The sequence below is a fragment of the Pimephales promelas genome, chromosome 8, assembly GCF_988280905.1.
Source record: "Pimephales promelas chromosome 8, fPimPro1.hap1.1, whole genome shotgun sequence".
NCBI lineage: Eukaryota > Metazoa > Chordata > Actinopteri > Cypriniformes > Leuciscidae > Pimephales > Pimephales promelas.
The window spans coordinates 27,601,381-27,617,304 of NC_142776.1; the positions used below are offsets into that span (position 1 = coordinate 27,601,381).

Below are 15,924 nucleotides of genomic sequence, written 5' to 3' on the forward strand. Positions count from 1 at the left end.
CAGCTCTTCATTTACTCACTACATGTTTTCCTAACTAAATTGGAATAATTTCATCTTTTCGTGCTTTGTGTACTCGTATCTGAATGTATTTGTTTACACGCAGGTGGCAGATATGCTTCTGGAACTGTGTGTGACTGAGTTAGAGGATGTGGCTACAGACTCTCAAAGTGGACGACTGTCCTCGCAGCCTGTGGTGGTGGAGAGCAGTCACCCGTACACTGACGACACTTCCACCAGTGGAACTGTGAAAATACCAGGTCACCTTATGCTTTTCTGTTTATGTTGCATCCTTCATTATGTAGCAGCCATTATAACCTCATTAGTCATGCTTGCTAAGTGTCAGAATGACAAGTGTCGCAATTGATAATCTAATGGAGATACGAATGAACCAACATATTATTATTTGATGATAAATACAGTAAAAACAATAATATTGTGAAATTGTTACAATTTAAAATTTTCCATTTAAATGTTATCTGTTGCTGTGTTGGGAAATGCTGAATTTTGAGAAGTCATTACTCCAGTCTTTAGTGTCACATGATCCTTCAGAAATAATTCGAATATGCTGATTTTATGTTCAAGAAACATTTCTTTATTATTATCAATGTAAAAAAAAAACCCTTCATGGTGCATAATATATTTGTGGAAATCATGACACATTAGAATATGGAAGCTTTTTTTATTGAATAAAAAAAAATAAGAATTGCGACTTATCTCACAATTGCGAGATGTGAAGTCAGATTTGTGAGAAATAAAATTGCAGTTGCGAGATATAAAGTCGCAATTGCGAGAAAAAAAAAACAGAATTGAGACTTATCTCACAATTGTGAATTTACATCTCGCAATTCTGACTTTATGGCACATAATTGTGAGTTTATATCTCAAAATTCTGATATCTTTTCTCAGAATTGTGAGATATAAACTCGCAATTGAGTTATCAGGCCAATTCTGAGGGGGAAAAAGTTCCCCCCCCCTCAGAATAGTTTATATCTCACAATTGTGAGTTTACATTTCGCAATTCTGACTTTATAACACGCAATTGGGACTTTATATCACGCAATTCTGAGTTTATATCTCGTAATTCTGAGAAATTAAGTCAGAATTGTAAGATAAAAGTCGCAATTACCTTTTTATTTTTCATTAAGTGCCGAAAACAAGCCTCCATATTAGAAAGTTCAAAAGAACAGTATTATTATTTTTTTTTTAAAGTCTTAATGGAGGATGCATTAAATTGATAAAAAGTGCAGCAATTTCTGACCCCATAACTTTCGAATTGTAGTGCAGATGCTCTGTGGAGAATTCTCATAAGAAATCTTATTTAAATGGTTTTAGGTGCCGAAGGTTTGAGGGTAGAGTTTGATCGCCAGTGCTCAACAGAAAGGAGACATGACCCACTTACCATCATGGATGGAGCCAATAGGATTGTGTCTGTTCGATCAGGTGACATTTCTTTTGTCTTTTTATTTAAACACCTGTCAAATAGTTGTTGTTTGAACCTTTACTTGTTTTCACCCCTTCAGGCCGTGAGTGGTCCGATTGGTCCAGTGAATTGAGGATTCCAGGAGATGAGCTCAAATGGAAGTTCACTAGTGACGGCTCTGTTAATGGCTGGGGCTGGCGCTTCACTGTCTATCCCATCATGCCGGCTGCTGGTATCAGTTTAATATGACCTCTCTTCATTTTTCATGCTTCATATTCTGAAGTGCTTGACCTTTTATTGAATTATTCGCAGGTCCTAAAGACCTCCTATCAGACCGTTGCATTCTGTCTTGCCCTTCGATGGATCTAGTAACATGTCTGCTAGACTTTCGCCTGAACTTTGCTTCAAATCGCAGCATTGTGCCAAGGTTGGCAGCTTCACTTGCTGCTTGTGCCCAGCTCAGCGCATTGGGTAAGAGAGAAACCATTGAAAGAAGCGTTTACAGTTTTTGTATTATCAAACACACAAACTCGTTTCATTTTGGTGAAGTTTGCCTTTCTGATATTGAAATAGGCCAATATCAGAATACCATAATGAAAATCCCCAAAAAATGTATCTGGAGGAAACTGACTGTTTTCAAAAATGTTGTGATGGTATTTTGTGCCACCTATTGATGAAAGGGAAAAAATACAAATTGATTTAATTAAAAAATAATCAAATTAAATATAGTATAGATTAAAAAAAAACATTAAAAAAAAACATTTACAATCATTTTATGGTTTAGGGTGTTCTATACATTGCAGATATAAACACTGAATATAAACCCAACAGATCTTTTTTTTAGAAGTTTATTAGACTTGTAACATTTTCAGAATAATTTAAAAATAATTTGTTTTATTAGATACGAAATAACTAATAATACAAAAATTATTAGTATTAATTGCTTTTCCACCAGTCTGGATTTTGCATTTTATATTATATGTGCCAACATTATACATGTCTCATTTTAGTCTAGAATTGAAATGTCATTGTATATTTACAAGGTGATTTAATGCCATCCTGAAATATTAAATTTGATGTTTTATAATACATTTTTGTTTCTGTCTTTCTCTTTCTATGTGCATGCTCAGCGGCTGGTCATCGTATGTGGGCCCTGCAGAGACTACGCAAGCTCCTTACCACCGAATATGGACAGTCCATAAACATTAATCGCCTCTTAGGAGATAACGATGGAGAGGCTCGCTCTATGGTTAGACAATCTACATTGTTGTATTGTATGGTTACACACTATATGTGTGTGTGTGTGTTAATATTAGTAATCTCTTTACTTTTAGTTGTATAATTAACTTTTTCTGAATGTTGTGTAGAGTTTTACAGGAAGTGCATTAGCTGCTCTGGTGAAAGGACTTCCTGAGGCTTTACAGAGACAGTACGAGTATGAGGAACCTATAGTCCGGGGTGGCAAACAGCTACTCCACAGCCCGTTCTTCAAGGTGTGTTTGTCTGCCTAATAGATGTACTTCGTAAGTTAATGAGTTTTGCAGAAATAATGTTTTATTTTTTGTCTTGTTTAGGTGTTGGTGGCACTTGCATGTGATCTGGAGTTGGACACTCTTCCATGCTGTGCTGAGACACACAAGTGGGCGTGGTTCCGCCGCTATTGCACCGCCTCCCGAGTGGCAGTGGCTCTGGACAAGAGGACCCCTTTGCCCCGCCCTTTCCTGGATGAGGTAGGCATTTCTAATATAGGTTTGAAATTAGAGAACTTCTTGATGGTTGAGATTCTTGACAGTCAAGACAAAAACTATTTAAGCTATTTTATACATTTATACCTTCTTTTATGTACATGTATAATATATGCATCTGATTTAATGAATTATCTTTGGTTTTCCTGTGAAAAACAAATCTGTATGTGCATAAATCATTTTCACTATAATATTTGTAATTGAAAAATATTTTCTAGTTTATAAAACCATGTATAATGTCAGCACTATGCCCTCTTTTTGGTGGTGGTGGTACAATTAATACTAATACTCTTCATTATCACCAGGTGGCAAAGAAAGTCCGTGAGCTGATGGCAGACCATGAAAACATGAACACGCTCCATGAGAGTCATGACCTGTTTAAAAGAGAGCAGGATGAGCAGTTAGTTCAGTGGATGAACAGGTAATGTATTGTTTCAGCCAGTGAAGCATAAGCAAAAATGTTGTACCTTTTAAGAGATGCTTTAAATGGTCGGGATTCCAAAGTCATTTGTTACATTTTGTGATTTTGTTCATGTTTACTTTTATATAGACGGCCAGATGATTGGACACTCTCAGCGGGTGGCAGTGGGACAATCTATGGCTGGGGACACAATCACAGGGGTCAGTTAGGTGGTATTGAAGGGGCAAAAGTCAAGGTTCCCACACCAACAGAAGCTCTTGCAACACTGCGACCTGTTCAGCTGATCGGTGGAGAGCAGACCTTGTTTGCTGTCACTGCTGATGGGAAAGTAAGGCTTCATCTGCTTTTTACATTTTAGAAGACTTATTTTTTTCAATATAAATTTAATTTATTTTTTTCTCTTCTCAGCTGATACATAATTAAATACAGACCTATGTTGTACATGACCTCTGTTGTAGCAGTTGCTCTAATCTCTCTCTAATGTCATCTGAATAATGTAACTATTATGTAACCTTAGTAACTATTCTTTGCTGTCTTCAGCTGTATGCTACAGGATATGGTGCCGGCGGTCGGCTGGGAATAGGAGGCACAGAGTCCGTCTCCACTCCGACCCTGCTGGAGTCAATCCAGCATGTTTTCATCCGGAAGGTGGCTGTGAACTCTGGGGGCAAGCACTGCTTGGCTCTCTCCTCTGAAGGAGAACTGTATTCCTGGGGAGAGGCTGAAGATGGGAAACTGGGTCATGGAAACAGAAGGTCAGGCTCATACTGTGGTTACTGGTTACTACTGTTGTCTTTTCATCTGGGCAATTTTGGTTCATCTTAATGCAGTGACCTTCTGCATACTTAAAGGTGCAGTGTGTATTTTTAGCGACATCTAGCGGCCTAGGTTTGGTTGCGAGTTGCAAAGGAGCGCGTGGCAAAAATGACATGATTATGCAGCGCATGCACCTCCCCATCCCCTAGACACCATTTACTACACAAATAGGCTTTTTTTTCCCTCTGATTTTGAAAACTCTTCGCGATCAACTTGTTGAATGCTTCCATGAACGACTTGTCAACCGTGATCGATGGGTTGGTGATTCCTGTAACGTTACTGTTTTACGGTCAATGAGCAGAGTACTAATCAGCTGTCTCACGAACGTAACAGCACATTTCTCCACACATAGCAAATACATAACACAGCGGGGGAGAAGAACTAAGTTACATGAAGCAATCCAACTAAATTATACCACTGACAAGGGAAAAGTCACTACTCGGTGTTTATGACTAGCTTCATGCTGCTTCTCTTTCAGGGTAGTGACGAAACACTCTGTAGCGTTGTGTGTTCGCTGACGGCTACGGTAGAAACATTTCACAATATGTCAACCTTCATAGAAGGGGGTGCCTGTGGTTATGTAGATATAAATGTCTCATTCTAAGGTAATAAAAACATTACGGTTTATTAAGTAAGTTCTTTATACACCTTTGAAAACATAGTTATGGATGTCATATTGCATTTCTGTTAATAGATACTCAAAAATTTTACACATTGCACCTTTAACTTTCATTATTCAGCTGTTTTCTATTTTCACAATGCTTACAGAAAAGTATATTACTGGACGTGGTACCATAGTTGTACCATGGTTTTTAGAACCCATACAGTTGTCCACTTTAGACATTCTGTTATGAGAAACTGGTAGTTGACATGTAGTTGACATGTAGTTAAAAAGTTTAATAGTAGCTTAATATCTGCTAACACTTTATTTTGATGATTCCCCAACATACATTCTACTGACTTTACTATCCCTAACCTAACTGTCTACTAATTATACTCTAATGAGAGTAAGTAGCAAAGTTACTTGTACCTAGTAGAATGTCTGAAGTGCACTATGAAAATCGTGTCTTGTAAGTATCATGTAAATTCAGAGTTTTATACCATGGGACATGTCAGAATACCATTGTATTAATAGCTGATTATAGTAACTGTATAGTACTACAGAACTGCCTGTAGTTCTTAAGAGAACCAAAAGTCATTACCCACTCAAATATGTGCTCTGGACTGTCACTGATTTGGTATAGCAGCTTGTATTAATCTGTACTGTGTGTCTGTTCTTTTCCCCAGCCCTTGTGACCGTCCACGCGTGATTGAGTCTCTCAGAGGCGTGGAAGTGGTGGACATTGCGGCTGGTGGGGCTCATAGTGCCTGCATCACAGCCAGCGGAGAGCTCTACACATGGGGAAAAGGGCGTTATGGTCGCCTGGGTCATGGAGACAGTGAGGACCAGCTTAAACCAAAACTGGTGTGTTCATTAGGCATTTTTAATGCATATTTATCTAGCATGAAAACAATGAAAATTGCAATTAGGGAATAACAAATGTACACCTTATATATATATATATATATATATATATATATATATATACTGTATATACATAAATTCATATTGTACATAATATTTTATGTTCAGTTCTTATTAGACTGGAAAAATGTATGGAAATTCATTTATAACATGCACAATAATAATTTATTTTTTACATTTTTAATTTATTTTCAAAAATGCATAAATAACTAAACTAAGCCATCAAACTGAATCACTAAAATTAGTCAGGCTTGTCAATGGTAGTTCAATTTATTATATCTTATTTTTTTTAATTATATGCATTGCCTGTGAATAGGTGGAGGCTCTCCAGGGTCACCGAGTGATAGACGTTGCATGTGGCAGTGGGGACGCCCAGACTTTGTGTCTGACTGATGATGACATGGTGTGGTCATGGGGGGACGGAGACTATGGCAAATTGGGCCGAGGAGGTAGTGACGGATGTAAAGTGCCTATGAAGGTGAGATTGCTTGTGCAGAGACTCAAGTATCAAAGGTTTTCTTGTTTAGTGATTCCTGTATTCACATCTCATTCTCTCTTTCACTGCTTAGATTGACTCATTAACTGGGTTGGGTGTTGTGAAAGTGGAATGCGGCTCTCAGTTCTCGGTGGCTCTCACCAAGTCTGGAGCAGTTTACACATGGTAATCAATCCCTCAATAGAGTTGTACCATAAGCTAACCTATTATTTAGTTTTTATTTTTTTTATTTTTTTTATTTAGCACACATATAGAGTAATTTACATGTTCATGTGTGTTTTAGGGGGAAGGGTGATTACCACAGGCTGGGACACGGCTCGGATGATCATGTTCGCAGACCCCGGCAGGTCCAGGGTTTGCAAGGCAAGAAGGTCATCGCCATAGCAACTGGTTCTCTTCACTGTGTATGCTGCACAGAGGATGGTAGGTCATCTGGACTGTTTTTAAACCTTGGTTTTATTTGTGTTAAGCAGGCCTTTTTAACCCTTATCATAATTTGTTTAAGATCTGTAAGGTCTTTATAGCATTCATATGGTACCCACTGGTACCCAAGTCTTAAATGTAGTTGTATCAACTTTAAGGCCATAACAAGTATTAAGTATCTTTAATGGTACAATAGTACAAGAGGTCTTAAATTTGGGGGCAGTAAAACATGAATTGCGAAATGGCTTGTGAATATTAAATTCAAACGCCATTGATTTAATGAGATAAATGTGACTGCTGCACATTTCAAACGATGCTATTGCACGTTTTACAAAATCACAGTTTCAGTGCTGTTTACAAATTATGAATACTGTGTATTTATGCCAATCAATAGCTTGTGCTCTGCTGTTGAAAAATTATGATCAAGTTTACCACATATCGTTTATATTATGCCTTCAAACCCATTGAATTTCTAAAAAGTGCTGCTGCATTGTAAACAGGTTACCAGGGTAACGTTAATCGTTATATTTCTGCTGTTCTATAAGCGCCATCTGCATTTTCATTCTAGTTTCTAGACTGTTTCATTCAACAGTCGATCAAAAAGTAGCTAAATATTCTTCGAATTAGGATATAAATCATATTTTAAATAATACAAATATACTAATCTAGAATTTTACTCACCCCTTTTCTTAAAAATGGTTTAAAGGCTGAAATGTGAGGTTCAACATTTTGTTTTTTTCCAAACCTTTTTTATTACTATTTTAATGCTAAAGTTATTAAAAAAATTTTTTTAGAGATTTTGCTCTACCCATCTCATACGGTATGTATTTTATTTGTTATTGTTATTTGTTCAGGTCTTAAAAAGCCTTGCATTGTTTAAAAAAAACCTACAGATACTCTATATATAGATATTTAGTATTTTCTTTTGTCTGGCACTGTCTGTATACTTAGTCATTTGTATTTTGTTAAGTATATGCTAAAAACATGAATGTAAACACACAGGGGAAGTGTACACATGGGGTGACAATGATGAGGGTCAGCTCGGCGATGGGACCACCAATGCTATTCAGCGGCCTAGGCTGGTGGTAGCACTGCAGGGCAAGAAGATCAACCGCGTGGCTTGTGGCTCAGCACACACGCTTGCCTGGTCCACTAGTAAGCCTACCAATGCTGGAAAACTGCCTGCTCAGGTACCGTGCCACCAAATATAGCTCACACTACAACAAAAAAACAAAGTCAAAGAACTAAATTTAACCATTCAGCCTTTTAAATGTGATAAATGCTGCATGTAAATAATTAAATGCTTGTTTGTAGGTTCCTATGGAGTACAATCACTTGCAGGAGATTGCCATTATAGGCCTGAGGAACCGATTATTGCTACTTCATCACATCTCAGAGCTCTTCTGCCCCTGCATCCCAATGTTTGATCTGGAAGGACGACTGGGCGAGACTGGACACGGTGTCTCCGTTGGCTTTGACACACTCCGTGGAATCCTCATATCACAGGGCAAGGTGAGGATATTTTCAAGGAGTAGTATTTTTATTTGAATTACAATTTCCTAAGTATATTTATTTATTTATTTATTTAAATGTCCAATGTCTATAGGAGGCAGCATTCCGTAAGGTGGTGCAGGCCACCATGGTTAGGGACCGACAGCATGGCCCAGTGGTGGAGCTGAACAGGATACAGGTACACACATGCATTAAAAACTGCTCACTTGGTCTTAGATTTGCATTCAACTATCCTAATTTGGCCTCAAATACAGTAAATTTCACTGTCTTAACTGAATAAATTTATTCATTCAATTTATGTATTTACACATTTAAAATGTGTTGCGTATTTTCAATAAACAGGTGCTCATGTCATTAAATGAATTGTTGTTATTATGTTTCAACATTATAAGAATTGTATTTGTATTTGTCAAGTATCAGACAATCATTCTTTGTTGCAAATTTAAATTTTTATGTTTTGATTTTGAAAAACCTGGGCCAAAAATGCATGTTATTTCCTCACCAAAGCTAATTTTTACCTGCGTTTCCCACTCGGTTTGAGAGTTAATTAGGATGGTAAGCAGAATCCAAAATGAACAATTACTTTGAATGGGTAAAAATAGCTAGCGGGTCCTCTGTAAAATTGTCTCCCTTTCCCTAATCACCGTAATTACCGTTGCATTTTCTGCGTCTTCCTGTCGGCATGGACACACAAGTGCTGTGTACACCGTTTGATTATTATCATTCATTTTATTTTTAGCCGTCCTAAATCTTAATATTTCGAGATGTTCATTAAAAATCATATGAATTTGTGATTATTTTTGGACCTGCTCGTCATGAGATTTACCCCCAAATATGAATCTTCATGGGTCTAGTGTCCCTCTAATAGGGCCCCTGGCAGGGATCTGCTGGAAAACTTAAGAGTGGTGTTTATACAGCACTTCAGAGCAGAGAAGTCTGTAATAATGAATCCTTTTTCATTCTTTCTATCAGGTCAAGCGTTCCCGCAGTAAAGGAGGACTGGCAGGGCCAGATGGCACCAAGTCAGTGTTTGGGCAAATGTGTGCTAAGATGAGCTCTTTCAGCCCTGACAGTCTGTTGCTGCCACACCGTGTCTGGAAGGTCAAGTTTGTGGGTGAGTTTGTATTTAGCAAAGGGATGATTCTACATGAAAAAGGGGAATTGGTGAGGAACAGACCCCTTAGATCATGGCCCGTCTACACTGTGTTTCTCACCTTGTGTGTGTTTGTAGGCGAGTCGGTCGATGACTGTGGTGGTGGATACAGTGAATCTATTGCTGAAATGTGTGAGGAATTACAGAACGGTCTCACTCCTCTCCTCATCGTCACTCCTAATGGGCGAGACGAGTCGGGAGCGAACAGAGATTGTTTTCTGCTCAACCCAGCTGCCAAGTCCCCTCTGCACATCAGCATGTTCCGCTTCCTAGGTACCACTTGCTTGTGTTTCCTAAACTAAAAGGCTTTATGGGAAAAGTCTAATTTTATAGCTATATGTTGTCCCTTCATTCGATCTGTTGGTATACCAATGTCTGTTTTTATTTGTGTACAGGGGTGCTCCTAGGCATAGCAATCCGTACAGGAAGTCCTCTAAGTCTGTACCTGGCTGAACCTGTGTGGAAACAGCTGGCAGGCATGAACCTGACCATTGCTGATCTCAGTGAGGTAATAATAATAATAATTCACACATTTATATAACACTTTTCTAGGCACTCAATGTGCTTTACATAGAAGGGGGAATCTCCTTAACCACCACCAATGTGCAGCATCCACCTGGATGATGCGATGGCAGCCATATTGTGCCAGAATGCCCACCAGCTTTTTGAAGGAGAGCCAACTAGTGTGTGTGTGCGTACATTTTTTTTTTACAGCGCAATTAACAGTCTTTTTGGCCTAACAAAGTTTGTATTTTTTTTCCACATGCAATAGGACATGGTATGCACTGCATGCTGCACACCCATTTTCATTTGCGCCGCGTGAGGGCGTTTTGTTGCTTCGTCGACCAAAGCGTAAGCGGATCTAGCTAGGCCGGACACAAAATAACAGGCATGCCGCCACCCACACTTGTTTGGGCTTGCGAGCCAGCCAAATAGTATGTTAATGTAAAGTTTTGAGTGGGTGACGAGCGCGAGACGCCGAAATGGATGCCAATAAGATTCTGAATGGAAAGTTTACTTTTAAAAAGTTGTCAAATGGTTCCATTGACAAGACCAAAGTGATTATATGTTATGAATCTTACATGGAATTCGTCTTCATAATAGTGTAAATGATGGCAATGGAAAAACGTGTATCATGCAACCTGTTTTTAGCTTTGCCTTATAGATAACTAGCTTGTTAGCGAATCAATAAATATATATTTTAAACTTTACCAACAGCTTGATAGTGAGTACTAAAATACATCTTATTTGTTTATCTTCATAATGATAAAGTTAGATTTTTTTTATTACATGTGATTCTGACATGATGTCACTACCTGCACTGCGCTCCTTCCTCTCCGCGCGTCTCAGGTAAATAATGCGTCTTCGGCTCAGCTGTCGGAGTCGTGCGTTCATGTGTTTTGGGGGAGTGGCTTTGGAAGGAGCCCAGAAGGGAGTGGGTGAAGTAAATAGAAGTCGTGAGAGGTCTACAGACACTCGATTTTTATACTTTCTTTTTCAGAGTACTTACATTTTAATTATGCATTGATATATACAGAAAGTTTAAACAAATTTGGAAAAAAGGTTTTTTTTTATAAAATTCCTACATAAAATACCTTTAACTGTGCAATTAATTGCAAGTTAACTATGACATTAATGCGATTTATTTAATTTTTGGGTTGGTGGTGCTACTTTTCTTCTCTCTCTCTTCTTCCAATTAGCTTTTCAGGATTACGTGGCATGGTATGTCTGTAGTTGGAGCTTATGGCAAGGCCTATTGAATCCATTATACAAATGAATGGAATGAGAGCACATACCTCTTGTGCTTTCTGTACATATGTTTTGATGGTGGTCAGCTGACATAGATGCTCGTCATAAACCTACCACCTAATGCACATATGCTGTAAGCAGCTTTCTCTAAATCTGTGGCATGTTTCTGCTACAGTAATACTGTATTTTTCAGCAGTCAACTTACAGGAATGTTAAGCAGTTATACAAATATAACTTTTTTACAATCTCTGAGATATATTGTGTGTGAGTGTGCGCACATGCACGTGTGATGTGTAAAAATGAATGTGAGTGTATGCATCTCCTGTATTCACATTGAGATCATGTGTTGCTGATACGTCTGCTGTGATGCCGTTTCTCAGCACAGGATATCTCTTGCTCACAGAGCAACTGTTGTTTGTAGCTTTTGCCTGGAGATATCAGAAAGGTTAAAGAGAAAGATTACCGAGCACAAGACAACAGCTGAGACTGACTGTGAAGCACTCTATAACACCCACACATTCCTTTCATTCCTTTTCCATCGTCATTTGCACAGGTTCAGATTATATTTAATCATCTTTGTCGAAGGAATCTTGAATAAACCCATGTCTAGACCACTCAGATCATCCAACTACAACTTGAAGGTTTGCTGGTACCTAAATCTGAAAAGTGGCAAACTTTCATTTAAAATCACTGTAGATTAAAAGTTTGGAGTTTGTAAGATTTTGAAATAAGTATCTTCATATTTGACAATATTACTGTTTTGATAGATACAGTCATTTTTACATCACATCACAATTTAAAATACAGTTTTATATTTTACTTCGGTATTTAACTGTTTTTTTTTCTTTGCATGATTATGTTTATGGGGTGCAATATAACATGTTTTCATGTTTTTTCTTCTTTTAAAAGTCTTATTTTTCATAAATTTCACCTTTATTGTAAGCCGCATTCTCCTCTGTCATTTGAAAGACCGGTTGACTTCCTGAGTCTATGAAACCACTCCTTCAGAAACAGGCAGTGGGCTCAGATTGGTTAGTTTGGGCCAATGTGTTTTGATTGGCTAAACTGAGTAATGCACGTTGTCCGGATACTTGACGCCCATTACCTTTATGGGCGAAAGTTGCGCGTGTGTTCCTGTCAAATGTACATAACGGTTGTTATGTACACGCGTTTGTTTCTCCAGTCTTCTTGAGTGTCACATAATAAAACATAACATATGCTGATTCGGTGCTTAAGAAATATTTCATATTATTATCAATGTTGAAAACAGTTGTTGCTTAATATTTTTGTGAAAATCGTAATACTTAAAAAAAAAAAAATCTGGATTTTTAAGAACAGCAGTTTTTGAAATATAAATATTTTACTTACCATAATCTTTTGAGCAGTGTGTGTATATATAGTATATTTATTGAAATAAAGTATTGCTTGCTTTCCTTAATGTTTAATCCAACCTCACATTCCTTTTGTGTTAGGTGGACAAGGACTTCATCCCCGGTCTGATGTATATCCGAGATAATGAGGCATCTGCGGAGGAGTTTGAGGCTATGCCCTTGCCCTTCACTGTGCCCAGTGCATGTGGACAGGAAGTCCAACTCAGCTCCAAATATTCCCACATCACCTTAGAGAACCGAAGCGAATATGTACGGCTAGCAATAAACTACAGGTGTGACTAATTTTAAAGAAAAAAAGTGTTACCAACACATTCCGAGGAAAGAAAGAAAGAAAGAACTGGTATTACTGGTAATGTTGTTTTGTTCTTCCAGGCTGCATGAGTACGATGAGCAGGTGTCGGCAGTAAGGGAAGGTATGGCACGTGTGGTACCGGTGCCTCTCCTCTCTCTCTTTACCGGCTATGAGCTGGAGACCATGGTGAGTGTGTCCTCAACAGAAACGCACACTGAGCAAATATGTCGTCAGGAGTTCTTGTTGGACTTCATGTCACGTGTTTGTGTGTTCTAGGTGTGTGGTAGCCCGGACATCCCCCTGCACCTGCTCAAATCTGTGGCCACGTATAAGGGGGTGGAGCCCACTTCTCCACTGATTCAGTGGTTCTGGGAAGTGATGGAGTCTTTCTCTAATACAGAACGCTCGCTCTTCCTCAGGTTCGTTTGGGGTCGCACGCGCCTCCCGAGGACCATTGCGGACTTCCGTGGACGAGACTTTGTGGTGCAGGTAACTTGTGTCTTTGAAAAGTGCCACTAAAAGGGATAGTTTCCCCCTAAAATTAAAATCACCCGTATGTCAATCCAAACCCAAAATGAATTGTATTTATTTATTTAAAAATACCATTCATTTGATATATCAGTATATGTGTGTATGTCGCAGTGGCGTGCCGCCCATATAAGCTCTGAATTCTCTGCATACCTAAGCCATTCATGGACTCGCTGATTAATATTAACACTATAAATGTACTTTTTTGAGGTTTGCCATAAAGCTTACATGATAAAATGTTAGTAATTAGTATGTAAATCTGTCTTTTATTTATTTGCCAAACAACGTAATTTTCTTCAAATCTGATAAGCGGATCCACAACAGCTTTGGCACCTACGCTCTGTTATGTATCGACATCACTGTCTTGCATTCACTTTGGTTTGCTGGCATATAGAGGATTTATTATATTATACTATACGTATTATATAGTATATATTATACGTATTATACTTACATTTCTTCTAATGATATTTTAACTCAACACCTGACTCAACTCAACAGATTTTATGGGTGCTTGTGAAGGCATCAGGTAAATGTTGGCTACTTATAATAAATGGTCAAATATATTAGGAAACTTTTAGCTGTGTAACTATGAGAGTAAGCAACTGAGCAGCTCTGTCTAGAACAAACGCGCTTATTATAAACCCATCCAACGTGCACCAGGTGCAGTTTTGACATAATGCGTCACCCAGCATACCCAGTTAAAAAGTCACAGCTCGCCACTGATATATATATATATATATATATATATATATATATATGGATGCATGTGTGTGTGTGTGTGTGTGCGTATTATAAAATATAATTGCTCAATTTTCGCCCTATTTGTCCAGGTTCTGGATAAATACAACCCACCTGACCATTTCCTTCCTGAGTCCTACACCTGCTTCTTCCTGCTCAAGCTGCCACGCTACTCCTGTAAGCTAGTCTTGGAGGAGAAACTCAAATACGCCATTCACTTCTGCAAGTCCATTGACACGGATGACTACGCACGGATTGCTTTGAGCGGGGAACCTGCCGCTGATGACAGCAGTGACGACTCTGACAATGAGGATGCGGACTCGTTTGCTTCCGACTCCACGCAGGATTACCTGACAGGACACTGAACTCTTAACCCCTGGTTAAACTCTCTCACAAACACACATACACACAAACACACACACAAACATATGGTGTGGTCTTGAAAATAAGCTGACAAGAAAAAAAAAAGTTTAAATGAAAACTGAACCGAAGATGTTTGTTTTAACCTCACTTATTAATATGTGCATAGACACAAATACAACTAAATGAAGAGAAATATGTGTATATCATTATGTGCAATTAGCTTTAAAGCACTATAAGCTGGTGAAAATCAAGATAGAGAGATTTTTTTTTTTTATTATTATTATCTTTGTTGTGAAGAGAACCAGGAAGACCGGAGAAACTACACATCTCTTTGTGTTGTGCTCACGTTTTCTTACAGAGGACAGACCGCTTAGCCTAGCACTGTGGTAGACGACTCCTGACAGGTGTCTCTGTGAAGATCTTCACATCAATTTTGTGTTAAATAGCTAGTATTATGAATTTTAGCTTCGCCTCTTTATTTGGAAACGGCAGTGTTTCTTTAAGAACCTTTTTAACTTGGAGCAGGACACTTTGTGTTTTCATTTGATCAGTGGAAGCCTGGTCAGGGGTTGTTTTTAGTTCGTCGGTCACTGTATTCTCTCCTCCTATATGTGTCTGCACTGTTCTCCTTATGGAATGTATATAATTGGATTGTGCCATGTGTTTATGAGAAATCTCATTCCCGTGTTATAAATAAATGGTAATTTCTGTTAATAAATTTAAACCAAATTTCTCTTGTAAGTTTTAAAAAAAAAAAAAAAACATTTTTGGTTGTTTGTGTTGCGCATTTGAATTGGGGAAAAATGTATACATTTTAAAAACAGAGGAAAAAACATCCTAACTGATAACGATATAATCTCAATTTATCAGTCAAAATATTTGTCAATATATTATTTGAAAAGCACAGATTTTTTTTTTTAAAATGTTAGCATTTGGTGTTTTTATTCCTCACATTTTGATTTATATTATGCCCTATAATCAATACGCAGGCCAATATTAAAAAGATTAGTAACGGTTTAATCTTTTTCTGATATTGAACCCAACCCCCAAATTTTGTCATTTGTAAATGCAAGCCCTCCCTCATGTTACTTGTTTCCAGTTGTGATACTGGATAATAATTTAAGATAATTAAATCATACAAAATACAAATTCTAAAATTGTATTTATCTAATATTTGAAATCCCCAAATATGCAAACAGTTTGTCATTGTTTAAGGTTTAACACGCTTTAGATTCTGTCTACTTTTCTTGTGTGGGATTTTCAGACATTTTAAGACAAATTCCTCAGAAACACTGACGGAGACTCTGATAAAATCAGCATAATGACCTGCGCAACTCATACGGGCTTAT

General features: G+C 37.9%; 1 protein-coding gene across 5 annotated transcripts in view; it reads left to right on the forward strand.

Moving 5' to 3' along the window:
- Nucleotides 1–15,299, forward strand: part of herc2 (HECT and RLD domain containing E3 ubiquitin protein ligase 2) — a 56,783-nt gene extending 41,484 nt beyond the window's left edge. For all 5 annotated transcript variants that reach the window (XM_089134253.1, XM_089134252.1, XM_089134255.1 and 2 more), the window contains exons 69-92: nucleotides 104–257; nucleotides 1,333–1,440; nucleotides 1,521–1,652; nucleotides 1,733–1,891; nucleotides 2,551–2,669; nucleotides 2,788–2,913; nucleotides 2,995–3,150; nucleotides 3,471–3,586; nucleotides 3,716–3,914; nucleotides 4,127–4,341; nucleotides 5,690–5,867; nucleotides 6,244–6,405; nucleotides 6,497–6,588; nucleotides 6,707–6,846; nucleotides 7,849–8,036; nucleotides 8,161–8,358; nucleotides 8,453–8,536; nucleotides 9,331–9,472; nucleotides 9,590–9,784; nucleotides 9,907–10,019; nucleotides 12,733–12,923; nucleotides 13,024–13,129; nucleotides 13,220–13,432; nucleotides 14,305–15,299. In XM_089134253.1, the coding sequence (XP_088990379.1) occupies nucleotides 104–257; nucleotides 1,333–1,440; nucleotides 1,521–1,652; nucleotides 1,733–1,891; nucleotides 2,551–2,669; nucleotides 2,788–2,913; nucleotides 2,995–3,150; nucleotides 3,471–3,586; nucleotides 3,716–3,914; nucleotides 4,127–4,341; nucleotides 5,690–5,867; nucleotides 6,244–6,405; nucleotides 6,497–6,588; nucleotides 6,707–6,846; nucleotides 7,849–8,036; nucleotides 8,161–8,358; nucleotides 8,453–8,536; nucleotides 9,331–9,472; nucleotides 9,590–9,784; nucleotides 9,907–10,019; nucleotides 12,733–12,923; nucleotides 13,024–13,129; nucleotides 13,220–13,432; nucleotides 14,305–14,577 (3,759 nt within the window). In that variant the 3' untranslated portion in view covers nucleotides 14,578–15,299. The remainder of the gene's footprint in view (nucleotides 1–103; nucleotides 258–1,332; nucleotides 1,441–1,520; nucleotides 1,653–1,732; nucleotides 1,892–2,550; nucleotides 2,670–2,787; nucleotides 2,914–2,994; nucleotides 3,151–3,470; nucleotides 3,587–3,715; nucleotides 3,915–4,126; nucleotides 4,342–5,689; nucleotides 5,868–6,243; nucleotides 6,406–6,496; nucleotides 6,589–6,706; nucleotides 6,847–7,848; nucleotides 8,037–8,160; nucleotides 8,359–8,452; nucleotides 8,537–9,330; nucleotides 9,473–9,589; nucleotides 9,785–9,906; nucleotides 10,020–12,732; nucleotides 12,924–13,023; nucleotides 13,130–13,219; nucleotides 13,433–14,304) is intronic.
- The last annotated feature ends 625 nt before the right edge of the window (nucleotides 15,300–15,924 follow it).